This window comes from Crotalus tigris, unplaced genomic scaffold, assembly GCF_016545835.1.
Source record: "Crotalus tigris isolate CLP2741 ecotype Arizona unplaced genomic scaffold, ASM1654583v1 scf7180000017690.20705106771:4171800, whole genome shotgun sequence".
Taxonomy (NCBI): Eukaryota; Metazoa; Chordata; class Lepidosauria; order Squamata; family Viperidae; genus Crotalus; species Crotalus tigris.
In genome coordinates this window covers 3,104,258-3,131,377 of record NW_024096569.1, presented here as the reverse complement: position 1 = coordinate 3,131,377, position 27,120 = coordinate 3,104,258, and the positions used below count along the sequence as shown (strand labels likewise).

The 27,120-nt window shown below is 48.8% G+C and overlaps 1 protein-coding gene across 1 annotated transcript; it reads left to right on the top strand.

Annotated features, from left to right (window-relative positions):
- Window positions 1-36: 36 nt before the first annotated feature.
- Window positions 37-27,120, top strand: PCK2 (phosphoenolpyruvate carboxykinase 2, mitochondrial). The gene is made up of 10 exons (XM_039338078.1): window positions 37-227; window positions 9,426-9,671; window positions 9,815-9,999; window positions 11,839-12,042; window positions 13,655-13,842; window positions 19,439-19,601; window positions 20,914-21,132; window positions 23,652-23,789; window positions 23,910-24,005; window positions 26,215-27,120. The coding sequence occupies exons 1-10, from the start codon at window positions 199-201 to the stop codon at window positions 26,667-26,669; spliced, it is 1,923 nt and encodes a 640-aa protein (XP_039194012.1). The 5' UTR covers window positions 37-198; the 3' UTR covers window positions 26,670-27,120.

Below are 27,120 nucleotides of genomic sequence, written 5' to 3'. Positions count from 1 at the left end.
CGGCGGGGGGCCTGGCCCGGGCAGCCTATGAGACGGGCGGGCGGGCTCCGGAGCCCGGGCCGGGCTTCGCGCCTCCCCGCCCGACCCGGCCCGGCCCGGCCCTGCCTGCCCAGCCCTCGCCTTCTTAACCCGGCGCCCCGACGCCCCGCGCCAGCCGGAGCCGCGCGGGCTGCTGCTGCTGCAGATCCGGGGGACGCGATGCCGGCGCCCTACACGCGGATCGTGGGGTGAGCCAAGCGCCCCCTCCCTCTTTCGGGGGTCCCCTCGCCTCCCCCCCCCGCTCGCTTGCATCCTCCCGGGGGTGGGCAGAGCGGAGGGGGGGGTCCCGCGGTTTGCTGGCATTGCTGCGCTGCGTGCAGATCTGCCTGGTTCAGACGGCGCGCTTGACCCGGGTCAGACTGCTGTCCTTCCTTTCGCCCCTCCTTCCTTCCTTCTTTCCGCAATTTCTCCCGCCGTCCCTTCTTCCTTCCTTCCCTCTCTCTTTCTTCCTTCCTTCCTTCCCTTCCTCCCTCCCTCCTTCTTAACCCAATTTCTCCCTCCTTTCCTTCTTCCTTCCTTCCCTCTCTCTCTTTTTCTTCCTTCTCTCCCTCTTTCTCCTTCCGTCCTCCCTGCCTTTTTCCTTCCTTCTTCCTTTCTTCTTTCCTTCCTACTTTCCTTCCCTCCCTCCCTCCGTCCCTTCTTCCTTCCTTCCTTCTTTCCTTCCTCCTTCCCTCCCTCCCTCCGTCCTTTCCTTTCTTCTTTCCTTCCTTCCTCCTTCCCTCCCTCTTTCCTTCCTTCCCTCCCTCCCTCCTTCTTTCCCCAATTTCTCCCACCGTTTCTTCTTCCTTCCCTCCCCCTGTCTTTTTCTTCCTTCCCTCCCTCTTTCTCCCTCCTTCCTTCCTTCTTTACCCAATTTCTCCCTCCCTTTCTTCTATCTTCCCCCCCTCTCTCTCTTTCTTCCTTCCTTCCCTCTTTCTCCCTCCTTCCTTACTTCTTTCCCCAATTTCTCCCTCCCTTTCTTCTTCCTTCCCCCCCTCTCTTTCTTCCTTTCCTCCCTCTTTCTCCTTCCTTCCTGCCTGCCTTTTTCCTTTCTTTCCTTCCTCCCTTCCTTCCCTCCCTCCCTCCGTCCCTTCTTCCTTCCTCCTTCCTTCCTTCCTTCCCTCCCTCCTCTGTGCTGCAGCCTCAGTTTGCTGCCTGTGAAATGGGCACAACAATGTTGTGATGTCCGGTAGGATCCAGAAGGTCTGCCAGTGTCCTTTCTGGCACCTTGCCCCCCCCCACTCCTCATTTCAGGGGCTTCTTGCCCCCCCCCGTCCTCCCTCGACCTGACCTCCTACCTCCCCTTCTCACTTGCCCAGCTGGCCTCCTTCCTTGCCTATTTTCCCAGCTTCTGCCCTCTTTGCATGCTCCGCTCTCCTCCCTCCCCGCTGCTGGGTGCTGTAGGCAGGTCTCAGAAAAGTTGAGGGTGCAGGGAGAAAACCCGGGGTTGTGTGAATAGGTGAATAGCCCCGAAGGAGAGAACTGGAAGCTAGATTGTTCCGGTTTGCTGTCTGTACATCTGGCTGTTTTTTTTGTTTTGTTTTGTTTTTTTAAAGAAATGCCCGCTCGGTTTGCTACAACCGCTCAGCCTCCCTTCTTCTCCACGTCACCCTCCTCACCAGGGACTAGCCCCCCCCTCTTTCGTAACCTTTCACCCACAAATTCATTCCTAAAGTCTTGTCAGCTCTCCTCCTCTTGTTCAAAATGATTTTCTTTGCAATGATTCTCCAGTTTGGATACAGTTAATCTGGGTTGGATATAAAAGCCGGAAGATACTTTGACTTCCTTCTTCTTCTCCTCGTCCCTCTCGCGCCATTTACACCCACGCGCGCGCGCACACACACACAAACAAACACACACACAAACGACTCTTCACCCTGCCACCTCAGCTTTGCACCCAAATTCCTTTGCACTCAGTTTGAACCCCGTAAGTTATGACTTTGGGGGGTGGGTGGGTTTGCTTGCGCCTAAAATCTTAGTCTTCGCCCTCATCCGCGGTGTGGCATTTGGACACAAAACTACACAAAGGCGATGGCCCAACTTGGACATTGTCATCTGCAGCCGAAGTACACTTTGGCTGCAAAATTCCTAGCCAAGGCAGTTGTGCAATCTTTGGAGAGGGGAAAACAACAAAAACTTTGTTTTAAAAGTGAGAGAGAGAGAAAAATATAGCCAGCCAAGTGGAGCAGGGAAGAACAGGAGGGGGGGAGGCTGTCGAGCCTCAGTTTCCCAGGCTGTAAAATGGGTCGAAGAGGCACCAATGTTGCAGAACCTGTCCGGAAGACCTTTGCGCCCTGCAATTGGGGCTTTCCTAATGCTTCAATTCAGTGGGCGATCCTAATGGGCTGTATGAAATTTGCAAAGGAAATAAATGTCTCTTTCGGGGGCGAGCTGGTTGCACAGATGTGTCATCTTAATTAATTAATTTAATAATAATAATAATAATCATCATCATCATCATCATCTTCTGGCCAAGGGTGTGCCTCAGTCTTCTGCAATGTTTTTTTGACTCTTGAACAGAATGTAGCGCCAAAATATTTCCTGGTGGTCTCCTTTTACAGTTGCTAATTCAGTATTTCTCCACCTGATTAACTTGAAGAGGGGTGGACTTCAACTCCCAGAATTCCCCAGCCAGCTGGGAGTTGATCACCACTCTTCTTAAACTTAACTCAAGTTTCTAATCCCCATGCTGGCTGGGGAATGTTGGGAGCTGAAGTCCACCCTTCTTCAAGTTGCTCGGGGTTCTAATCCCCATTCTGCCTCAGGAATTCTGGGAGTTGAAGTCCATCTCTCATAAAGTGGCTCAGGTTTCTAATCCCCATTCTGCCTCAGGAATTCTGGGAGTTGAAGTCCATCTCTCATAAAGTGGCTCAGGTTTCTAATCCCCATTCCGCCTCAGGAATTCTGGGAGTTGAAGTCCATCTCTCATAAAGCAGCTCAGGGTTCTAATCCCCATTCTGCCTCAGGAATTCTGGGAGTTGAAGTCCATCTCTCATAAAGCAGCTCAGGGTTCTAATCCCCATTCTGCCTCAGGAATTCTGGGAGTTGAAGTCCATCTCTCATAAAGCAGCTCAGGGTTCTAATCCCCATTCTGCCTCAGGAATTCTGGGAGTTGAAGTCCATCTCTCATAAAGCGGCTCAGGGTTCTAATCCCCATTCTGTCTCAGGAATTCTGGGAGTTGAAGTCTGCCCCGCTTCAGGTTGCTCAGGTTGAGCTAATCCTATCTAACTGACTTCTATCTGAGTCAATTTTTTTCCTCCTCAGCTGTCCTGTGTTTTTTTCCCCCCATAAACGCTTTAACGTAAATCCCTTGACAAGATTTATATCCTGTTGCCAAAAAAAAAAAATCCGTGGCCTGCGAAGACTGCCACGAGAATGGATCCCCCACTCTCCGTTTAAGGGGCCCTACGTGCAGATAGTCCCCCACTTGCGACCAAAATTTCCGTTGCTAAGCGAGACAGTGGTGAAGTGCCTTTTGCCCCATTTGACGAGCTTTCTTGCCACCGTTGTTAAGTGAATCCCCGTGGTTGCTAAGGGAATCACACGGTCGTTAAGTGGATCTGGCTTCCCCCGTTGGCTCGGCTTGTCAGAAGGCTGCAAATGGGGATCGCGTGATCCCCGCCGTAAATACGAGTCGGTTGCGAAGTGTCTGATTTTTCATCACGTGACCGTGGGAGATGCTGCAGCGGTCGTAAGTGTGAAACACGGTCATAAGTCCCCTTTTTCCAGGGCGCTTGTGAACCGTTGTAAGTCGAGGACGGCTTGTAAAGGGCCTAGCTGCAAAGGCGAAAGAGCCATCCACAAAATTTTACAAGCAGTCCTCGGCTTACAACAGACGCTCGGCAAGTGATTCATATTTACGACGGTCACGGCGTCCCCTTTTACAATCTCCTCATGAGGGGGGAAAGCCAGATTGGCTTAACAACCTTGTGTTAAGTGGTTGACTGAACAACGGCACTGAATCGCTTAAGGACGCGACAAGGAGGATCGTCAAACGGGGCCAAAACTCCGTGCACCGATTTCTCGCTTAGCCACGTAAACCTGAGGCTCCGTTGCGGTCGTAACTTGAGGACGGCCTGTGTATCCTCCTGCGAAAAAAAAAATCAAACGGCGGCAGCCTGCGAAGGAAGACGCCAGCAGAACAGATCCCCTCTGCCCTGAAGCATTGTGTGTAATTGCAAAGCGTGGCGGGATGCCAGCTTCCTTTTAATTCACGAAGGGGGGGGGTATACGGGAATTCTGGTTAAACTGGGAACAACATGTTCCTGGATCTCAGGAATCAGCCCGCTTGCCGTGGAACACGGTCTCGTTTGCAGTGGAGCTGTTTGCCTGGGGTGAAAGTCCACCCGATGCCCCTTGCTCTTAACTTGGTTTCTTGGTGCCTGGCCAAACCTGCGTCCCTCCCGGGCAGGCAGCCAATGGGAACGGGAGGAAGGACGACGACGACAGCTCGCTGCTAAACCAGGATCCGGCGTGCAAGGAGTGGTTGCAAGCACGACCGGTCCCAGCAGATCCGTGGCGTGGATTCCTCCCCCTTCCGAAGATCCTGGAGGGCAGGAAACGAGTGTCACGGCTCAGCGTGCCCTATACAGCCTGCGAGTCCTCGAATTACGGCCACAATGGAGCCCGACATTTCTGACTCTGCCCATCGGAAAGTCGCAAAAGGGAAATGATGTGAGTCCCGGGGAGGTTGCGACCGTCGTAAACACGAGTCGGTTGCCCCAGTGTCTGAATTTTGGATCGCGGGCCCAGGGTGAGGCTGTGGCGGTCGTGAGGGTGAAAAAAGGGTCCCAGTGCCGTTGTAACTTTGAACGGTCGCTAAAGGGGGCTGTTGTAAGTGCAGGACTTTCTGGAGTGCAATTGAGCGGCAAAAAAAGGGTCCGGCGTTCTTCTAGAGCTGGGCCCCCGAAAACAAGATTAAAATTAAAATTAAAAACACAGGAAGCCCTCAACTTACAGCAGTTCATTTAGTGACGGTTCAAAGTTACGACGGCACTGAAAAAAGTGACCTATGATGACCGTGTTTTCACACTTACGACCGTCGCAGTATCCCCGTGGACAGATTGATCAAAATTCAGACGCTCGGCAACTGACTCATATTTACAACGGTCGCAGCGTCCCGGAGTCACCTTGTGACAAGTAAAGTCAACGGGAGAAGGCAAATTCGCTTAATGGCCGTGTGGCTTGCATAACAATGGCACCGACTCACTTAGCAACGGGGGCGAGAACGGTTATAAAGTGGGGCAAAACGCCCTGGTGAAAACCGGATTCGCTTAACAACCAGGTTACTAAATGAACGATTGCAGTGATTGACTTAACCACTGTGGCAAAAACTCACTTAACAAAAGCCTCCCTTAGCGACCACAGTTTGGGGCTGAAATTTTTGTGGTCGTAAGTTGAGGACGACCTGCAAAAGCACCCCGGATCCGTGGGCAGCCTTGAGCAGCGGGCGTGGGAATTGCACGCCCTCTTGGGAACGGGCCTGCCAACGTGGCAGGTTTGCCGCTGCGTGTTCGTACTGGTGTAGGCAATTTGTGTGTGCAATTTGTGCATCTCGTTCCGTTCTTCTGAAAAAAAATAATAATACTCCGAGATAACAATTTTGGGGGGAGGACATATACCAATGTTGACACCCCCACGAGGCCCACCTGAAAACTTCCCCACGAGCAAAGGGTGCCTGCTAGGGATTCCTACCCCTTCCCTTCCCCCCCCCCACCCCGTTGTGAGAATTGTGCAGTGTGAGGAACTCTGCCAAAGTCTTATCTCAAACTTTGCCCCTGTTCCTCAAAGCCTCCCCAAAGACAGATTAAATCTGGTGTTGTGTGTATTTAATTAAGGAGACACTTTTTAGCTATTGCCAACCTCCAGTTTTCTCAGGGTTTCCCCCCCCCCTTGCGTTTCAGCTTGCTCAGGATGGGGCCCGTAGATCAGAACTACGTGGGCCAAGCTGAAACACGCCCGTGCATTTATAGAGCATGTGCAGAATGCAGTAACGCTGAATCGTGCTTCTGGCGGGTGACAAATCAGAATATTGCTGGAAAGGGACCTTGGAGGTCTTCTAGTCCAACCCCCTGCTCAGGCAGGAGACCGTATGCCATTTCAGATAAGTGGGTATCCAGTCTCTTTTTAAAAAGGAGGAGGAGGAGGAGGAGGAGGAATAATAATAATAAAGCTGGAAGGGGACCTTGGAGGTCATCTAGTCCAACCCCCTGCTCAGGCAGGAGACCCTATCCCATTTCAGACAAATGGCTGTCCAGTCTCTTCTTTTAAAACCCTCCAGTGATGGAGCACCCCCGACTTCTGGTGGCCAGCTGTTCCACTGGTTAATTGTCCTCACCCTTAAGGAAGTTTCTCCTTAATTCCAGGTTGCTTCTCTCCTTGATTCGTTTCCATCTGTTGCTCCTTGTCCTGCCCTCTGGTGCTTTTAAGGGTGTTGCAAAGCTGGACCTTCGTGAACACAATAATGCGGTGTTTTTTTTCCAACCTTGGCCCCTTTAAGATAGGCGGACTTCAATTCCCAGAATTCTGGGAGTTGAAGTCCGCCCGTCTTAAAGTTGCCAAACCCTGCAATCGTGTGTTTTTCTGACGGAAAAACCACAGAATTAGACTATAAGGAGACTGTACAATACTCTTGCGTGTACATGGAACACGCACAAAGTAAAATGATTTCTAAATTGCATATTTGCAGATGCTGGCTATCTCTTGCGCTCGCTGCCTCTCCTTGGATCAGTTTACTTAAATTGGATTTAAATTTAAATCGAAGGCTGTTTATCTAAGCCTGCCGAGTTGTGTTTTTTTTGTTTGTTGGTTGGTTTATCCTCCTTTCTACGTGTCCATTTGCAGCCTCCGGTCTGGGTTTGTACACACACATACAAAACTCTTTCAAGTGAGGTTGCCTCACTCTCTTGAGGACGCACAAAATTCACATCCTGGTTTTCCAAGCCAGTGCAAAGTTGGGCAAGATTAAGACACAACTCTCGCCAAAGAGACTCAGGGCTTTTGAGAGTGGAGCGCACTGCGGTTGTTCGGTTCAACAACTCCACGGCTGGCAGGACCACAATAATAATAATAATGATGATGATGATGATGATGATGATGATGATGATAAAATTAAACTGCTCTGGGACTTCAGAATTCAAACAGAAAAGCACCTGCAACATAACACCCCAGACTTAACAATTGTCGATAAGAAAGACAAAAAAGTCTGGATAGTGGACGTGGCAGTGCCTGGAGACAGCACAATAGAAGAGAAAGAACTGGAGAAGATAACAAAATACAAAGACCTACAAATAGAAATAGAAAGACTGTGGCAAAAGCAAGCAAGGGTAGTACCAATAGTCATAGGCGCCTTGGGTGCAATCCCAAAACAACTGGAGCACCACTAGAACACCATTGGCATTGACAAATTCGCTATTAGTCAATTGCAAAAGGCGGCCTTACTAGGAACGGCTTCCATCCTGCGACGATATCTGTAATGCCATCAAACATCCACATCTGCCTATCCCAGGTCCTGGGTAAGGACTCGATAGGTAGACAAAAGTGCCAAATTCAGTCTGAACATCTGGCTGACTGTGCGATGATCAATAATAATAGTAGTAGTAGTAGTAGTAGTAGTAGTGGTGGTGGTGGTGATGATGATGATGATGATGATGATGATGATGATGATTAAACTGCTCTGGGACTTTAGAATTCAAACAGACAAGCACCTGCAACATAACACCCCAGACTTAACAATTGTCAATAAGAAAGACAAAAAAGTCTGGATAGTGGACGTGGCAGTGCCTGGAGACAGCAGAATAGACGAGAAAGAACTGGAGAAGATAACAAAATACAAAGACCTACAAATAGAAATAGAAAGACTGTGGCAAAAGCAAGCAAGGTAGTACCAATAGTCATAGGCTCCTTGGGTGCAATCCCAAAACAACTGGAGCACCACTTGAACACCATTGGCATTGACAAATTCGCTATTCGTCAATTGCAAAAGGCAGCCTTACTAGGAACTGCTTCCATCCTGCGACGATATCTGTAATATCATCAAACATCCACATCTGCCTATCCCAGGTCCTGGGTAAGGACTCGATAGGTAGACAAAATGCCAAATCCAGTCTGAACATCTGGCTGACTGTGCGATGATCAATAATAATGATGATGATGATGATGATGATGATGATGATGATGTTGGAAGGGACCTTGGAGGTCAACTAGTCCAACCCCCTGCTCAGGCAGGTAACCCTCCAGTGTTGAAGCATTCACCGCTTCTGTGATGCCCCAAACTTTCTGCTGTTAAGGGAGACATGCGTTAAATGAATTTTGCCTCCATTTTACCACCCTTTCTGGACGCAGTTGTTAAAGGAATCACTGCAGTTGTTAAGCCAGTGACGTGGTTGTTAAGTGAAACCGGCTTCTCCCCCCCCTTGACTTCGCTTGTCGGAAAGTCGCAAAAGGGGATCGCGTGACCCCCGGGACAGTTAGCCGTCATAAATAGGAATCAGTTGCCAAGCATCCGAATTTTGATCGCGTGACCAGGGGGTTGCTGCGAACAGTCGTAAGCGTGAAAAATGGCCCTCGGTCCCTTTTTTCCGTCACTCAACGGAATGTTGTAAATCAAGGACTACCTGTATTGTGGGGGGGGGGGGAGAGGTGCTAATGGTGGTTTCTGGCTTCTTTTAACCCTTCTTCTAACCCTCTTTCCTCTTTCCTTCTTTTAACCCTCTTTCCTTCTTCTCTCTTTCCTCTTTCCTTCTTTTAACCCTCTTTCCTTCTTCTCTCTTTCCTCTTTCCTTCTTTTAACCCTCTTTCCTTCTCTCTTTCCTCTTTCCTTCTTTTAACCCTCTTTCTTTCTTCTCTTTCCTCTTTCCTTCTTTTAACCCTCTTTCCTTCTTCTCTCTTTCCTCTTTTCTTCTTCTAACCCTCTTTCCTTTTAACCCTTTCCTTCTTCTTCTCTCTTTCCTTCTTTTAACCCTCTTTCCTTCTTCTCTCTTTCCTCTTCCCTTCTTTTAACCCTCTTTCCTTCTTCTCTCTTTCCTCTTCCCTTCTCTCTTTCCTCTTTCCTTCTTTTAACCCTCTTCTTCTCTTTCCTCTTTCCTTCTCTCTCCTCTTTCCTTCTTTTAACCATTTCTTTCTTCTCTCTTTCCTCTTTCCTTTTTTTAACCCTCTTTCCTTCCTCTCTTTCCTCTTTCCTTCTTTTAACCCTTTCCTTCTTCTCTCTTTCCTCTTTTCTTCTTCTAACCCTCTTTCCTTTTAACCCTTTCCTTCTTCTCTCTTCTCTCTTTCCTTCTTTTAACTCTCTTCTCTCTTTCCTCTTTCCTTCTTTTAACCCTCTTCTTCTCTCTTTCCTTCTTCTAACCCTCTTTCCTTTTCACCCTCTTTCCTCTTCCCTTCTTTTCACGCTCTTTCCTCTTTCCAGCCGAGGAGCCTTCTCGCTGAGGAGATGGTCCACCGTGCCGGTGCGTTGGGCCCACGCTCCCCGCGTACTCCACGGCGACTTGGCCAAACTCTCCGGCCGGGCCCAGGAGTTTGTCGAGCAAGGGGTGCGCCTCTGCCAGCCGGACAGCCTTCACATTTGCGACGGGACGGAGAAGGAGAACAGCAAAATCCTGAATTTCCTAGAATCCGAAGGCGTCATCAAGCCGCTGACCAAATACGAGAACTGGTAAGCCGCCTCTCCCGTATCTCTTGGGGTGTGGGGAGTGTGCCAGTTCTCATCCTCCCCGAGGAGGATGGGTATTGGAGTCCGGCTCGCCGACAGCCAACATTCCCCCCGAAATTCGGAAATCCTTCCTTTTCCTTCCGCAGCTGGCTGGCGAAAACCGACCCCAAGGATGTCGCCAGGGTGGAGAGCCGGACGGTCATCGTTACGGAGAACCAGAGGGACACGATCCCCGTCACGGCCCCGGGGGTCAAAGGGCAGCTGGGCAACTGGATGAACCCCCAAACCTTTGAAGAGGCAGTGGCTGATCGGTTTCCTGGTTGCATGAAAGGTGAATGGGACGGTGTGTGTGTGTGTTTTCCCAACAAAGTTCCTTTTTAAAAAATAAAAATAAAAATACGAGTTACAAATTGGGCTCCGGTTTGGAGACCGAGCCAAGGATCAATGGGGGGGGGGAATTGAACCCCGGGGGCAATTCCTGTCCAGCCATTTCCCTGATGGATCAACTGGATCCAGGCCAGATTCAAATGCCTCTTCCCGACTTTCTCCCCTGGAGAGAACGGAATCGATTTATCCATCCTTGCTAAACCGTTTCACTTCCTTGTTTGTGATTTCTTCATTCGGTGAATTCGCTGATGCCCTTTGGAGGCTGTGTTTTTCAAACGCCGCGAGTTTAAGATGGGGGGACTGCAACTCTCAGAATTCTCCAGCCAGCCGTAGAATCCTGGGAGATGGAATTCTGGGAGGAGGAGGAGGGGGGAGGGAAGAGGAGGAGGAGGAGGAAGAGAGTGTGGAGAATGGGGGGAGAGGAGGAAGAGGAGGAGGGGAAGTTAGGGAGGGAGGGAGGGAGGGAGGGAGGAGGAAGAGGAGGGGAATTCTGGGAGTTGAAGTCCTCCAGTCTTAAACTTGCCGAATTTGAAAAACCCTTTTCTAAAAACTGCCTGACAGTTAGAACAATTAACCAGTGGAACAACCTGCCTCCAGAAGCGGTGAATGCTCCAACCCTGGAAGTTTTAAGGAGAAACCTCCTAAGGGTGAGGACAATTAACGAGCTTGCCACCAGAAGTCGGGGGTACTCCATCACTGGAGGGTTTTTAAATGAAGAGACTGGACAGCCATTTGTCTGAAATGGGATAGTCTCCTGCCTGAGCAGCGGGATGGACTAGAAGACCTCCAAGGTCCCTTCCAGCTCTATTATTGTTACTTTTATCTTCCAGTTGGCACTTACGTTTAAAAATAAGTGTTTAGAAACTAGGGGAAAACCTCAAACTCGTAGTCCTTGACTTACGACCAGCCATTTTGTGACCATTCAAAGTTAACACTGACCCCAAACGTGGGGGGGGGGTTGTACAACCCAGTTTTCCAGTTCTGAAGGTTCGGCCTGCTCTAAGGTCACATGACCAGACTATGGGCGCTCAGCAACATGGGCACTGTTTATCGGCCTTTGGACATCCTCACGGTCGTATGTCAAGAACTCTCTGTACAGGTCCAGAAGGCAAGCTGTGGACCCACCCATTTTACGACCGTCTTCGACGTACGACCGGAATGGGCCCAACTCCCATTACGGTCGTACGTTGAGTTTTCAGGATTTCACGGACTGTTTTGAACGTCGCCGGGGGTGGGAGCCACACGGAAGTGGTGATTCCACAGAGAAGCCACGCCGTGACCTTACAAGTGGCCCTTGACTTACAACGGTTCATTTAGTGACCGTCCAAAGTGACGACGGCGCTTGGAAAAAACAAGGGGGGCCTCGTGACCGTTTTTCACACCGAACGAACAGTCCTGGCGTCTCCCATGGTCATGCCATCCAAATTCAGGCGCTCGGCAACGGGGTTCCTATTTACGACGATCCCGTGTGTGAGTGTGTTACCCTTTTACGTCCTTCTGAAGTCAAGATGGGGGTCAAGCTGGATTTACTAATTTAACAACTGCAGGGTTTCACTTAATGGTGGGAACAGAAGTCGTGAAACGAGGCAAAACTCGCTTCGCGACTGTTTCGCTCAGCAGTGGCAATGTTGAGCGAAATTGTGGCCGTAAAGCGAGGACTGACTTGTGTTTAATCGAAAGAGACGCTGAAACACACCCAGGCCAGCAGATTTTTATTCTTTGTTTATTCTTTCGTCCTTCGCGCAACTCTTCTTCTTGTCCTGGCTCTGTCGCCTCTCCGCAGGGCGCACCATGTACGTCATCCCCTACAGCATGGGGCCTCTCGGCTCGCCGCTCTCCAAAATCGGGATCCAGCTGACGGATTCGGCCTACGTGGTCGCCAGCATGCGCATCATGACGCGGATGGGCGCCGCGGCCCTCCGCGCGCTGGGGGACGGCGAGTTCGTCAAGTGCCTGCATTCGGTGGGACGGCCCCTGCCCCTTAGCGGTAAGCCCCTCTTTCTCGGGGGTCTCTCCGTTTGTGCGACGTGTGTGAAGGCGGGAGGGGGCACAAAGTGGATGCGTGGGTGCGCCACGAGGCTAGCAAAGAGGAGGCGTGAAAAAAAACTAAAAGAAGAAGAATTTGTTCCTCACAATGGACACTGTTTCTCGGCTTTCTCCAGTTTAAGAGGCGTGGACTTCAACTCCCAGAATGCCTCAGCCAGTGTCTTCAAGCAGGCTGGCTGGGGAATTCTGGGAGTTGAAGTCCACCCATTTTAAAGCATTCTGGATGGAGAATTCTGGGAGTTGAAGTCCATGCATCTTAAATCATGCTGGCTGAGAATTCTGGGAGTTGAAGTCCATGTTTATTAAAGCATACTGACTAAGGAATTCTGGGAGTTGAAGTCCACCCATCTTAAAGCAGGCTGGGTGGGGAATTCTGGGAGTTGAAGTCCACGTATCTTAAAATTGCTAAGGTTGAGAAACACTGGGGTAGACAATTCCTGAACTAGCTTACTGGGAATTGTGGCTATGGATACCCACATTTTCCAGATGTGCAAAGCTGGAGGCCATTATTCCAGAGGTTTGGGACTTCAATTCCCAGAATTCCATGTTTCTAGGGCCAGGCACATGTTGGAATCCCCAGCATGCTGGGGGATTCAAACATGCTAGAAGATCTTTTGAGTTAAAATCCTGATGTGCGGGCCCTAACGTGTCTTCTTGGGCGCTCCATCACTGGAGGTTTTTAAGAAAAGACTGGACAGAATTCCTATTCTATTCTATTCTATCCCATAATTCTATTCTATTCTATTTTATTCTATTCTATTCTATCCCATAATTCTATTCTATTCTATTCTATTCTATCCCATAATTCTATTCTATTCTATTCTATTTTATTCTACTCTATTCTATTCTATTCTATTCTATTCTATTCTATCCCATAATTCTATTCTATCCCATAATTCTATTCTATTCTATCCCATAATTCTATTCTGTTCTATTCTATTCTATTCTATCCCATAATTCTATTCTATTCTATTCTATCCCATAATTCTATTCTATTCTATTCTATCCCATAATTCTATTCTATTCTATCCCATAATTTTATTCTATTCTATTCTATTCTATCCCATAATTCTATTCTATCCCATAATTCTATTCTATTCTATTCTATCTCATAATTCTATTCTGTTCTATTCTATTCTATTCTATCCCATAATTCTATTCTATTCTATTCTATTCTATTCTATTCTATTCTATTCTATTCTATCCCATAATTCTATTCTATTCTATTCTATTCTATTCTATTCTATTCTATTCTATTCTATTCTATCCCATAATTCTATTCTATTCTATTCTATTCTATCCCATAATTCTATTCTATTCTATTCTATCCCATAATTCTATTCTATTCTATTCTATCCCATAATTCTATTCTGTTCTGTTCTGTTCTATCCCATCCCATAATTCTATTCTATTCTATCCCATAATTCTATTCTATTCTATTCTATTCTATTCTATTCTATTCTATTCTATCCCATGCCATAATTCTATTCTATTCTATTCTATTCTATTCTATTCTATTCTATTCTATTCTATTCTATTCTATTCTTCTGCAGAAGACCTCGTGAACAACTGGCCTTGCAATCCAGAGAAGACCTTAATCGCCCACGTGCCGAATCGCCGGGAGATCGTCTCTTTCGGGAGCGGCTACGGGGGCAACTCCCTGCTGGGGAAAAAGTGCTTCGCCCTCCGGATCGCTTCTTGCATTGCGAAGGACGACGGCTGGCTGGCCGAGCACATGCTGGTAAGCGGGGGGGGGGAAGAGTTGAGGTTGAAGGGGGGGGTGCCTTTTTCTGCATTGGAAGGGGGGGCAGACCCGGGGATCCCAGCTGCTTGCAGAATTGCCCCCTTGCCTCTTCGGAATGCTCAAAGGGGGGGGGGGTCTTTGACGGCGTGGCTTCAGCGGCCATCTTGACTTTTCTGCCCCCATCCCCCCAAAAAGCTGGTCAGGGCCAAGCATTTTACAGGTGGGTCCTCAACTTACGACCAAAACTGAACCCAAGGTTTCTATAGCTAAGCGAGGCCTTTGTGGCGTCAGTTTTGCCCCGTTTTACGACCTTCCTTGCCTCCGTTGTGAAGTGAGTCGCTGCCGCTGATGTTAGTATAAGCTGGTCGCTAAACAAATCTCGCTTTCCCCGTCGCCGTAGCCATCCGGAAGGTCGCAAAAGGGGATCAGGTGACCCAAGGGGGAGGGGACGCAGCAACCGTCGTAAATACGAGCCCGTAGCCGGGTGTCCGGATTTTGATCACGTGATCCCGACGGTCGTAAGAGTTGAAAACGGTCACACGCCCTGACTTCAAACTGTCCTCAAAAGAAATTGTTATAAGTTTGAGGACGGTCTGTAGTCCGAAGCGGCAAACTCTTCTATTTTTTTAATTTTCCTTCTCGTCTGCGGCTCGGAGGGGGACGTCGGGCGCCCTTTGCGCTTTCTGCACGCGCTCGGGATCGCTCTTTCCCTCTGTCGGGGGCTGATCTACCGGTTTGTGGAGATTCATCCAGGGTCGTTGGTTGTCCCAAAGGTGCTTTTTTTTTCCCAAAAGGCAACTGGACTGTCTTTGTTTTTCCTTGAAGACATTTCGCTTCTCATCCAAGAAGCTTCTTCAGTTCTGGCCGAATGGCGGAGGATGGAAGGATTGATATGCCTTTGCAGTCATCTGGTCGTTGGTACTCCCTCTGAGAGTCGTTGAGGCCACTTGGAGGTTTACCACACCATCCTTTGAGCAGTCCCAAGAAGGCTCCACACCCATTTGCACCCTTCAGATGACCCTGAAGGCAGAAATTAATAACTCTCAGAGAGAGTACTAATGACTGCATGACTGCAAAGGAACATAAACCCTTTCATCCTCCACCGGTATTATTTGCTCAATAGCAGCAACTGCGAGAGGGATCTCAGAGTCCTAGTGGACAATCCCTTCGATAAGAGCCGATAACTTTCTTGCATTTATCAATAATTTTTGTTTACGCATATCCCAGTTGTTTTAACATTCGATCTTTTTTTTTTTTTTTTTAGACAATCAATGTCCTGGTTAGTTTTCCCCAATTTTTCATTCCCCATTCATATTTAAATTTCACGTTGGGTCTTTATAATTTCCAAGTTTTAATTAATCCCAATTCCCTTCATCACAAAATTCACCACAAGGTTTAATGTTCAGGATACACATCTGATCTATTTGAATTCTCAGCATCTTACATCCATCAATTAATAGTACAGTATCATATTCTTATTTTCTAATAATTCCTTCGTATGTTTTATCTTCCAGCCCCCCCCCAATCATCTTTGCAGCTCTTCTCTGCACTTTATAGAATCCCAACATTTTTTATTTTTTTTTATATTGTGGTGATCAAACTGGACGCAATATTCAAAGTGTAGTCTTCAAAAAAGAGGGATCTCAGAGTCCTAGTGGACAATCTCTTAAACAGGAGCCAGCTGGGTGCTGCAGCTGCCAGAAAAGCCAACACAGTGCTAGGCTGCATTAACAGAGGGACAGAATCAAGATCGTGTGAAGTGTTAATACCACTTTACAAGGCCTTGGTAAGGCCACACTTGGAATACGGCATCCAGTTTTGGTCACCACGGTGTAAAAAAAGATGCTGAGACTCTAGAAAGAGGGCAGATAAGAGCAACAAAGATGATCAGGGGACTGGAGGCTAAAACGTATAAGGAACAGTTGCTGGAATTGGGGATGTCTATTCCAAGGGTAGGCAACCTTGGCTCTTTTATGCCTCGTGGACTTCAGCTCCCAGAATTCCTGAGCCAGCGTGGCTCAGCATGGAAACCTTTCCCTTTCTCCTCAGCATGGCTGCCTCAGGAATTCTGGGAATTGAAGTCATAAAAGAGCCAAGGTTGCCTACCCCTGGCCTAGTCTAATGAATAGAAGGACGAGGGGGGACATGATAGCCGTGTTCCAATATCTCAGGGGCTGCCCCAAAGAAGAGGGAGTCAAGCTATTTTCCAAGGCGCCTGAAGGCAGGACAAGAAGCAGTGGGTGGAAACTAACCAAGGAGAGAAGCAACCTAGAACTAAGGAGAAACTTCCTGACAGTTAGAACAATTAACCAGTGAAACAAGCTGCCTCCAGAAGCAGTGAATGCTCCAACACTGGAAGTTTTTAAGAAGAGACTGGACAGCCCTTTGTCCGAAATGGGATAGGGTTTCCTGCCTGAGCAGGGGGTTGGACTAGATGACCTCCAAGGTCCCGTCCGAGTCTGTTATTCTGTTATTTTTTTCCTTCCTTCCTTCCTCCCTCCCTTCTCCAACACTGGAAGTTTTTAAGAAGAGATTGGACAGGCACTTGTCTGAAATGGAATAGGGTTTCCTGCCTGAGCAGGGGGTCGGACTAGATGACCTCCAAGATCCCTTCCAACTATATTGTTGTTGTTGTTGTTTTGTTGTTGTTGTTGTTGTTGTTATTATTATTATTATACCATGCGATCAGAACTGAAGAAAGCTTCTTGGATCGAGAAGCGAAACCTCTTCAAGGCAAAACCCAAGAAATTCCAGTTGCCTCTTGAAAGGAAAAAAAAAAAAGCATCTTTGGGATATACTGGTTTATTTGTTCTGATCTGCCATCGAAGCCACCTAACCATGGAGCAAGTCCAGCATGCAGCCCGGGGTTTTGCATCAGGGGGGTGTCTCGCTGGGGCATTGCAAAGTAGGACCATGGAATTTGGGGGACGGGTGCAAATGGTTGTGTGGTGCATTAGGAGCACGGGGGGGGGGGGGCACAGGGCTTGATTGCTGGGATGAAGCCGGCGATGAGGTGAGGAGGGGGGAGCAGAAAACTGGGTCCACCAGGTCAAAGGACAGAGGCCTGTTTGCACTGCCTGGGAGTGATATTTAACGAGCAAACATTGATGGGTTAATGAGTGACAGGGGGGGGGGCATTCTCCTGAGGACTGGCGGGTGATGGGCAGGAGTTGCTGGTTTTGGAAAAAACAGCTTCCCAGCTGACTGGGTGGCCATCTCCCTGAGCAGGATTGCAACGCCCATCGTGCACAAGATGGCACAATCAGGGGATGATGGGAGCCGTAGTCCGGGTTGCAGCAGGACCCCCAGTCTCAGGAAAGACCTGCAAGGGGTGGGGCAGTGCAAAGGCTGTGGGAAGGAGAGGAGAGATTTTGGGGGATACAGTAATTCGCTGTGGATTTGCCAGGATTCAGAGCATTCATGAATTCACGAATTAATTCATCGGTCTTCTGATTTTCGGCCCAGGATGTTGAATTTTCAGCAAATTGAACAGGCTGAGCTTACATCACGGAGAAGAAAAAAAATAACATTAATCCAGGTCAACGTAGTTTTGTGGAGCAAGCTTGGCTGTGAAGCCTTGAAGGGTTTTGACCTCAAGTGCGTGTCGTACAACGTGGAAGCATGGAGTTGGAATTTAAATTTTATTTTTTAAAAAAATAATAATAATGTACCGTGGGAAAGCGTTTTCCCGCTGATCCCCCGTTTCCTAGTAAGGAACATGAGTATTTCCTTTAAGGGAAAGCAACGACCGTGAAGGTTAACATTTTAGTCATGCGTAGAGCAAAAGATTTAAGACGAAAAGGCTGGAATCGGAGAGAAAGGAACAGCTCTGTTTTTAAAATGGCAGCATGTCAGTTGAACACAAACTCTCTGAGGAAAATAAATCGCATTGCGCAGTCTTCACTTCTTTCTTGTCAGAATAGATGTGAAGAAAGAAGGTGAAACTCTTCCCCAGACTGTATTTAAAAACCCTAAACTCGTCGTTTTTTTCAAGCTTGGCCACTTAAAGACGTAAAGATTTTAACTCGCAGAATTCTGAGAATTGAAGTCTGCCAATCTTGAAGTGGTCAAGCCTGAGAAAAGTGCTTTACCCACATAACTTCACCCACTTCATGAAACATGCAGCTAGCAGAGTGTTTTTTCAAACTCGGCGAGTTTAAGATGGGTGGACTTCAACTCCCAGAATTTCCCAGCCGGCCTGCTTTAAGATGGGTGGACTTCAACTCCCAGAATTCCTCAGCCAGCCATGCTTTAAGATGGGTGGACTTCAACTCCCAGAATTCCCCAGCCGGCCTGCTTTAAGATGGGTGGATTTCAACTCCCAGAATTCCCCAGCCGGCCTGCTTTAAGATGGGTGGACTTCAACTCCCAGAATTCCCCAGCCAGCATCCTTTAAGATGGATGGACTTCAACCCCCAGAATTCCCCAGCCAGCATGCTTCAAGATGGGAATTCCCCAGCCAGCATGCTTTAAGATGGGTGGACTTCAACTCCCAGAATTCCCCAGCCAGCATGCTTTAAGATGGGTGGACTTCAACTCCCAGAATTCCTCAGCCAGCCATGCTTTAAGATGGGTGGACTTCAACTCCCAGAATTCCTCAGCCAGCCATGCTTTAAGATGGGTGGACTTCAACTCCCAGAATTCCCCAGCCGGCCTGCTTTAAGATGGGTGGATTTCAACTCCCAGAATTCCCCAGCCGGCCTGCTTTAAGATGGGTGGACTTCAACTCCCAGAATTCCCCAGCCAGCATCCTTTAAGATGGATGGACTTCAACCCCCAGAATTCCCCAGCCAGCATGCTTCAAGATGGGAATTCCCCAGCCAGCATGCTTTAAGATGGGTGGACTTCAACTCCCAGAATTCCCCAGCCAGCATGCTTTAAGATGGGTGGACTTCAACTCCCAGAATTCCCCAGCCAGCCATGCTTTAAGATGGGTGGACTTCAACTCCCAGAATTCCTCAGCCAGCCATGCTTTAAGATGGGTGGACTTCAACTCCCAGAATTCCCCAGCCAGCATGCTTTAAGATGGGTGGACTTCAACTCCCAGAATTCCTCAGCCAGCCATGCTTTAAGATGGGTGGACTTCAACTCCCAGAATTCCTCAGCCAGCCATGCTTTAAGATGGGTGGACTTCAACTCCCAGAATTCCCCAGCCAGCATCCTTTAAGATGGATGGACTTCAACTCCCAGAATTCCTCAGCCAGCCATGATTTAAGATGGGTGGACTTCAACTCCCAGAATTCCCCAGCCAGCGTCCTTTAAGATGGATGGACTTCAAGTCCCAGAATTCCCCAGCCAGCATGCTTTAAGCATGGCTGGCTGGGGGATTCTGGGAGACGAAGTCCACCCGTCTTAAACTTACCAAGTTTGCAAAACACTTTGAATTCACACTTTTGGACTGGGAAACTGGGAGAGACCTCCGTGCTAACGGAGAGATGCAGAAGCCTCTAACTATGATGGTTACCTGGATTTGGGTTAGCTACACCTGGCGGCCCATGCCGTGCAAACCTGGCTTATTGCGAAGAAACCGTTTTTGCCTCTGGGCTTGGCATCTTGTCCAATCGTGGCACGCTCCCCTCTCGCTTTATTGCAGATCCTGGGTCTCACCAACCCGGAAGGCAAGAAAAAATACGTGGCGGCCGCCTTTCCCAGCGCCTGCGGCAAGACCAACTTAGCCATGATGAATCCTACCTTGCCGGGCTGGCGCGTGGAGTGCGTGGGGGACGATATCGCCTGGATGAAGTTCGACAGCGAAGGTGACCCGGGGTGTTGGGGCTGAGAGGGCGGGCGGGAGGTGTGTTTTAAGGGCAGGGGTCTTCAACCCCCGGGGTTGTGGACCGACACCGGTGCGCGGCACGCTAGAACGAAGGCCCGTCCGCGGGATACAGGCAGTGCACGAAACCACGCCCCCCTCCGGTCCACAGAAAAACCTTTCTCCACGGAACCGGTCCCTGGTGCCCGAAAAGTTGGGGGCCTGCTGTTTTAGGGGAAAAAGGCAGTCCTCGCTTTACGTCGGTGGGATGTCCGTCATTAAGTGAAGCAGTGATACAGCAAAGATGACCCATTTTGCCCAAAGATTATGTTGTTCTGGCAACAACATAAACTGAGTTTCTAACCACCCTCCCCTCAGGGGCCCTCAGGGCACAAATTTGGGCCCAAGGATTTGGGTGTGAGTTTGCGAGGAGATCCAGAGATCTTCCTGGCAAGGAGCCAGCCGTGTGCTGCGGCTGCCAAAAAGACCAACTCAGTGCTAGGCTGCATGAACAGAGGGATAGAATCAAGATCACGTGAAGCGTTAATACCACTTTACTGCAGGGCCTTGGTAAGGACACACCTGGAATACGGCATCCAGTTTTGGTCACCACGACGTAAAAAAGATGTTGAGACTCTAGAAAGAGTACAGAGAAGAGCAACAAAGATGATTAGGGAACTGGAGGCTAAAGCATGCAAAGAACGGTTGCTGGAATTGGGTATGTCTAGTTTAACGAAGAGAAGGACGTGGGGGGACATGACAGCAGTCTTCCAATATCTCAGGGACTGCCCCAAAGAGGAGGGAGTCAAGCTATTCTCCAAAGCGCCTGAAGGCAGGACAAGAAGCCACGGGTGGAAACTAATCAAGGAGAGACGCAACCTAGAACTAAGGAGAAACTACCTGACAGAACAATTAACCAGTGGAACCACCTGCCTCCAGAAGCTGTGAATGCTCCAATGCTGGAAGTTTTTAAGAAGAGACTGGACAGCCATTTGTCCGAAATGGTCTAGGGTTTCCTGCCTGAGCAGGGGGTTGGACTAGATGACCTCCAAGGTCCCTTCCAGCTTTATTATTCTGTTATTTTTCCTTCCTTCCTTCCTTCCTTCCTTCCTTCCTCCTCCCCTCTCCCTCCCTCTCTCCCTCCCTCCCTTCCTTCTCCAACACTTTTTTAAAAAGAGACTGGACAGCCATTTGTCTGAAATGGTCTAGGGTTTCCTGCATGAGCAGGGGGTTGGACTAGATGACCTCCAAGGTCCCTTCCGACTTTATTATTATTAAGAATAACCAACCGCCTGGTGTTTCTTCCGTTTTTCTAGGCCGCCTACGGGCCATCAACCCCGAGAACGGCTTCTTTGGGGTGGCCCCGGGCACATCCACTCGGACCAACCCCAACGCCATGCACACCATCCAGCGCAACACCATCTTCACCAACGTGGCCGAGACTAGCGAAGGGGGCGTCTACTGGGAGGGGATCGATCAGAGGATTCCGGAAGGGGTCACCATCAGCACCTGGCAAGGAAAACCTTGGAAGCCAGGTGTGTTCAGCTGTTGGGTACAAAATCACGAACACACACAAACACACAAACACATACATGGATACACGGCTGTGCAGGGCATAGGGTGGGCCAGAAGGAGCTTGGAGGAGAGAGGACCAGCTAATGAGAAACAGTTCAAATCAAGGCTAAGGGATTCTGGGAATTGAAGTCCACGCATCTTAAAGCATGCTGGCTGGGGAATTCTGGGAGTTGAAGTCTAAGCATCTTAAAGCAGGAATAGAATATAGTAGAGTATAGTGGAGTGGAGTGGAATGGAATGGAATGGAATGGAATAGAATTATGAGATGGGGTGGGATAGAATAGAATAGAATAGAATAGAATAGAATAGAATAGAATAGAATAATAAAATACAGAATAGAATAGAATAGAATAGAATAATAAAATACAGAATAGAATAGAATAGAATAATAAAATACAGAACAGAACAGAATAGAATAGCTGGCTGGCTGGCTGGGGAATTCTGGGATTTGAAGTCCACGAGTGGAATGGAATTATTCTATTTCTATACTTTATTCCAATTTCATTTTATTGTATTCCAATTTCATTTTAAATTGTATTTTATCTAATTCCATTTTAACTTGCTTTTCTCAAACTTTAGTAATAATTTGTTTCTGGAACTTTGCACTTTGATACGGCCCAAGGGCTAATCAATCCACGAATCAATCAATCAGTAACTTGTTTTTCTCAAATTTTAGTAATAATTTGTTTCTGGAACTTTGCACTTTGATACGGCCCAAGAGCTAATCAATCAATCAATCAATAAAAGGAGGCTTGTCAAGTCTCAAGTATCTGGGCAAATGTCAAGTTTTTGGGCAAATGGGCCGGACCAAAGGGCAAAAGGGGTGGAAGGCCAGGGGCCCATCGGCTACCAAGACATCTAAAAATTAAATTGAATTATGGCTAAAAGGAATAGAAAAAAAATGGAAACAAATGTTTGCTAGTTTAAGAGGGATGTGTATTTTAAGTAGTATATTGTTTTCTTATTTTTTTCTCCCTTTTTTTCCGTTCTCTCTCTCTCTTTCTCTCCCTCTCCTTTTTTTCTTATTTTTTTCTTTTTTTTAACTTCCTTTTTAAGGCATGAAAATAGATTTAAATACTTCAACGCAATTAACCTTGAAAAAGTTTTAATCCAGTAAGAATGTTTTGAACATTATAGGGGAAAACAAATTTCAGTAAGAATGGTAAAAGAGGATTCGTGACGAGGCAACCAAGATAGAAAAGAAGCATGATATTCATCTGATGCTTCTGGGGAGAAATTTTAGAAAAAAAAAATCTTCACATTTAAATGGTTACCTGTTAAACCAGTGTTTCCCAAACTTGACAATTTTAAGGCATGTGGACTTCAACTCTCAGAATTCCACAGCCAGCAATGCTGGCTGTGGAATTCTGGGAGTTGAAGTCCACATGCCTTAAAATTGTCAAGTTTGGGAAACACTGTGTTAAACTAATCAGAATCGCATTAAGTCGAGGTGGGCAAGGGGAATATTATTGGAAGGAGAGAAAATCTAGGTGGACTTTGGAAAATAAAAACTGATTGTTAGGGATTACTTTGTAAATATAAGCCTGGATAACACACTGTTTACTAAAATATTAAGGTGTTTATGTTAAAAAAAAATCAATAAAATATATTTTTTTAAAAAAGGATGGCCGGAGGAGGTCCAGCGGAGAAGGAAAGCTGGCCGTAAATGGGCTGAGTTGGGTGGCTGGAGTCAAAGGAGGGGGGCCCAATGGTGGGAGCCTACAAGGTCCTAGCTCAGGGGTAATCAACCTTGGCTCTTTTATGACTCGTGGACTTCAACTCCCAGAATTCCTGAGCCAGCTGTGCTGAGGGGAAAGGGAGAGGTTTCCAAGCTGAGCCATGTTGGCTCAGGAGTTTTGGGAATTGAAGTCCACAAGTCATGAAGAGGCCATAGTTCCCCCATGCTGGCTGAGGAATTCTGGGAGTTGAAGTCCACGAATCATGAAGAGGCCAAAGTTTCCCTCATGCTGGCTCAGGAGTTCTGGGAGTTGAAGTCCACCAGTCATAAAAGAGCCAAAATTGCCTACTCCTGGTCTAGACTCTAGGCCTAGGGTAGGGGTCTTCAAACGTGGCCCTTTTATGACTGGTGGACTTCAACTCCCAGAATTCCTGAGCCAGCCATGCTGAGGGGAGAGGTTTCCAAGCTGAGCCATGCTGGCTCAGGAATTCTGGGAGTTGAAGTCCATCAGTCATAAACGAGCCAAGATTGCCTACCCCTGGTCTAGATTCTAGGCCTAGGGTAGGGGTCTTCAAACGTGGCCCTTTTATGACTCGTGGACTTCAACTCCCAGAATTCCTGAGCCAGCCATGTTGAGGGGAAGGGAGAGTTTCTAAGCTGAGCCATGCTGGCTCAGGAATTCTGGGAGTTGAAGTCCACGAATCATAAAGCAGCCTAGGCCTACCTAGATTCCTGCAGTGGATCATTGTCGGGATCTGATCGTTTCAATTCTTCCGTCTTTCTCTCTTTTTTCCTCCCCAGGGGATCCGTCGCCTGCTGCTCATCCAAATTCCCGCTTTTGTGCCCCGGCTCGGCAGTGCCCCATTATGGACCCGGATTGGGAATCCCCGCAAGGGGTCCCCATTGACGCCATCATTTTTGGAGGCAGGAGACCAGCAGGTTAGGAGCCCTGCCCCCCTTCCTCCCCCCCACCCACCCCCACCGGATGGTCTTCCCAGACCTCTGGACTTTTGGATGTTCTCAAGATCACCTCTTGGTGTCTTTTCCCTCCCTCCACAGGGGTGCCTTTGGTATACGAGGCCTTCAACTGGCGCCACGGGGTCTTCGTGGGCAGCGCCATGCGGTCGGAGTCCACGGCGGCGGCTGAGCACAAAGGTGGGGGCTCTGGGTTCAAAACGGGGCACGACTTCCCGTCGTTTGCGAAGTCGGAAGAGAAAAGTTAATCCTAATAGCAATGAAAAGAAGAAGAAGAAAGGAATTGACCCATATTGATCAGAAGGAAGATAAGCTGATAAGCTTGAGCGTTCTAGCCAGCCCCTCGCCTTCGAATTGAGGCCTGTGTGTGTGTGTGTGTGTGTGTGTGTGTGTGCGCGCGCGTGCATACATGATATGGTTAGGGTTAGGGTTAGGGTGTAACATACAGCATTCTAGATATATATATGGAAAGGGGCCGAAAACGCACCTACAGGGAGTCCTCGACTTACAGCCGTTCGTTTAGTGACCGTTCAAAGCCACAATGGTGCTGAAAAAAGGGACTCACACTTAATGACCATTGCAGGATCTCCACGTCAGGTGACCAGACTTCGGGAGCTTGGCAACCGGCATGTCTAGACCAGGGGTGGGCAACCTTGGCTCTTTTAGGACTGGTGGACTTCAACTCCCAGAATTCCAGAGCCTGCATGGCTCAGCTTGGAAACCTCTCCCTTTCCCCTCAGCGTGGCTGGCTCAGGAATTCTGGGAGTTGAAGTCCACGAGTCATAAAAGAGCCAAGGTTGCCTACCCCTGCCCTAGACCAGAGGTGGGGAACGATGGCCCCTTTTTATGACTCGTGGACTTCAACTCCCAGAATTCCTGAGCCAGCATGGGGGAAGTATGGCTCCCTTGATGACTGGTGGACTTCAACTCCCAGAATTCCAGAGCCTGCATGGCTCAGCTTGGAAACCTCTCCCTTTCCCCTCAGTGTGGCTGGCTCAGGAATTCTGGGAGTTGAAGTCTGCGAGTCATAAAAGAGCCAAGGTTGCCCACCCTTGGCCTACACCAGTGCTTCTCAAATAGTGGGGCGGGCCCCCCAGGGGGGGCGCGAGGCTCCGTAAAGGGGGGCTCGTTTGACCTCGGCAAATACTGTCATATTGGACGCACGTGACACACGCAAAGGACCCGATTGGATAGACAGTCGCGCGGGGGGGCGCGAAATGTTTTCTTCTTCCTAGGGGGGCATGACAGAAAATAATTGAGAAGCACTGGCCTAGACGATAGTTGTCATATCCCGAGGTCACATGATCCCCCCTTTGTTAATCTCCCAGCTGGCTTCTGGCAAGGAAAGTCAGTGGGGGGGGGGAAGCCGACTCGCTTAACAACCAAAGGGATGAGAGGTCCTTGGTGATCTCTGAGGGGGGGTGGTTTTCTTGCAGACATTTCGTTAGCCAAACTGGTAACATCATCAGTGCTAGAAGGGAGGGGGGGTTGTGGAATGGGAGGAGGAGGAGGACAACGACAACTGTGGGGTCCTTGGTGCTCTCTGAGCTGGGTGGTTTTCCTTGCAGACGTTTCATGACCCAGCTAGGGAACATCATCAGTGCTAGAAGGAAGGGGGGGGTTTATGGAGAGAGGAGGAGGAGGACTGTGGGGTCCTTAGTGCTCTCTGAGCTTGGAGGCTTTTCTTGCAGACATTTCATGACCTAACTAGGAACAACATCAGTGTGAGGAGGAGGAGGGGGAGGGGGGAGGAGGGGGAGGAGGAGACGATGGGGTCCTTGGTACTCTCTGAGCTTGGTTATTTTCTTGCAGATGTTTTAGGACCCAACTAAGGACTGTTATCAATGCTAGAGGGGGTTGTGGAGAGGAGGAGGGAGGAGGAGGAGAAGGAGAAGGACTGTGGGGTCCTTGGTGCTCTCTGAGCTTGGCGGCTTTCCTTGCAGACATTTCATGATCCAACTAGGGAACATCATCAGTGTGAGATGGGGGGAGGAGGAGGAGACGACGATGGGGTCCTTGGTGCTCTCTGAGCTTGGTGGTTTTTCTTGCAGACATTTCATGACCCGACTAGGTATCCTCATCAGTGCTAGATGGGAGTGGGCTTTGCAGAGAGGAGGAGGAGGGGGGGAGGATGACTGTGGGATCCTCGGTGCTCTCTGAGCTTGGCTGTTTTCTTGCAGACATTTTGTTACCCATACTAAGAACGTCAGTGCTAGTCCTCCGAGATTCCCTTAACAACCCTGCACCCCCCCCAAAAATGTCATAGAATGGGTTGCGCTTCCCTTAACGACCCCTTTGCTTAGCAGTCCCGTTTTGCTGGGTTTGGGGCCTGAATGTTTCACCTCTGCCATTCCCGTTCTCTTCTCCCTTCTCCAACCTGGCTCTGCAGGCAAGGTCATCATGCACGACCCCTTCGCCATGCGCCCGTTCTTCGGCTACAACTTCGGCCGCTACCTGGAGCACTGGTTGAGCATGGAAGGGCGGAAAGGCGTCCGCCTCCCCAAAATTTTCCACGTCAATTGGTTCCGGAAAGATGCCGCCGGGAACTTCCTGTGGCCAGGTTTCGGGGAGAATTCGCGGGTCCTGGAGTGGATCTTCCGCCGGGCGGACGGAGAAGAGAGCGCGAAGGAGACGCCCATCGGGTACGTCCCCAAAGAAGGTGCCTTAGACCTGTCAGGGCTCAGCCAGGTGAACCATTCGGAGCTCTTTTCCCTGCCCAAGGAATTCTGGGAACAGGAGGTCCGAGAAGTGAGACAATATCTGACGGAACAAGTACCCCAGGACTTGCCCAAGGAAGTCTTGAAAGAACTGGAAGCCTTGGAGACCCGGGTGAAGAAGATGTGAGGAACCTCAACCGTCAAAGACGTCCAAAGATTCTTCCCCTGTTTTTTGGGGTGGGGGGGGGAAGGAGATATCAGGGGCCTTGTTTACAGACAACCCATTCCTCTTTTCTTACCAGCTAAAGTCTCTCCAGCCTCAGGTGTCCCATATCATGTTTCCTAGGTCAGCTGATGGCCACCTAGCGTTCTTCGGCCTTGTCTACCGTCTTTGACCAGCGTCGCCTTGCTTGATACCTCTCTTTCGCTTCCTTCTTCCTTGACACTGTCCTTCTTTCAGTTCTGGGGAGACGGGAAGGCGGGTGGCCTTGCATCTTGAAAGCTATTGTTAAGGATGGTGATGCCTCCTCAGATGTTGCTTCTCCTCCCTGCATCTTCTCTATCGGAGCTTCTGAGAGGGTTGGGTCTTTGACTAGCTGTCTTTTTAATAATAAAAATAATAACAATAATAAAAAAAA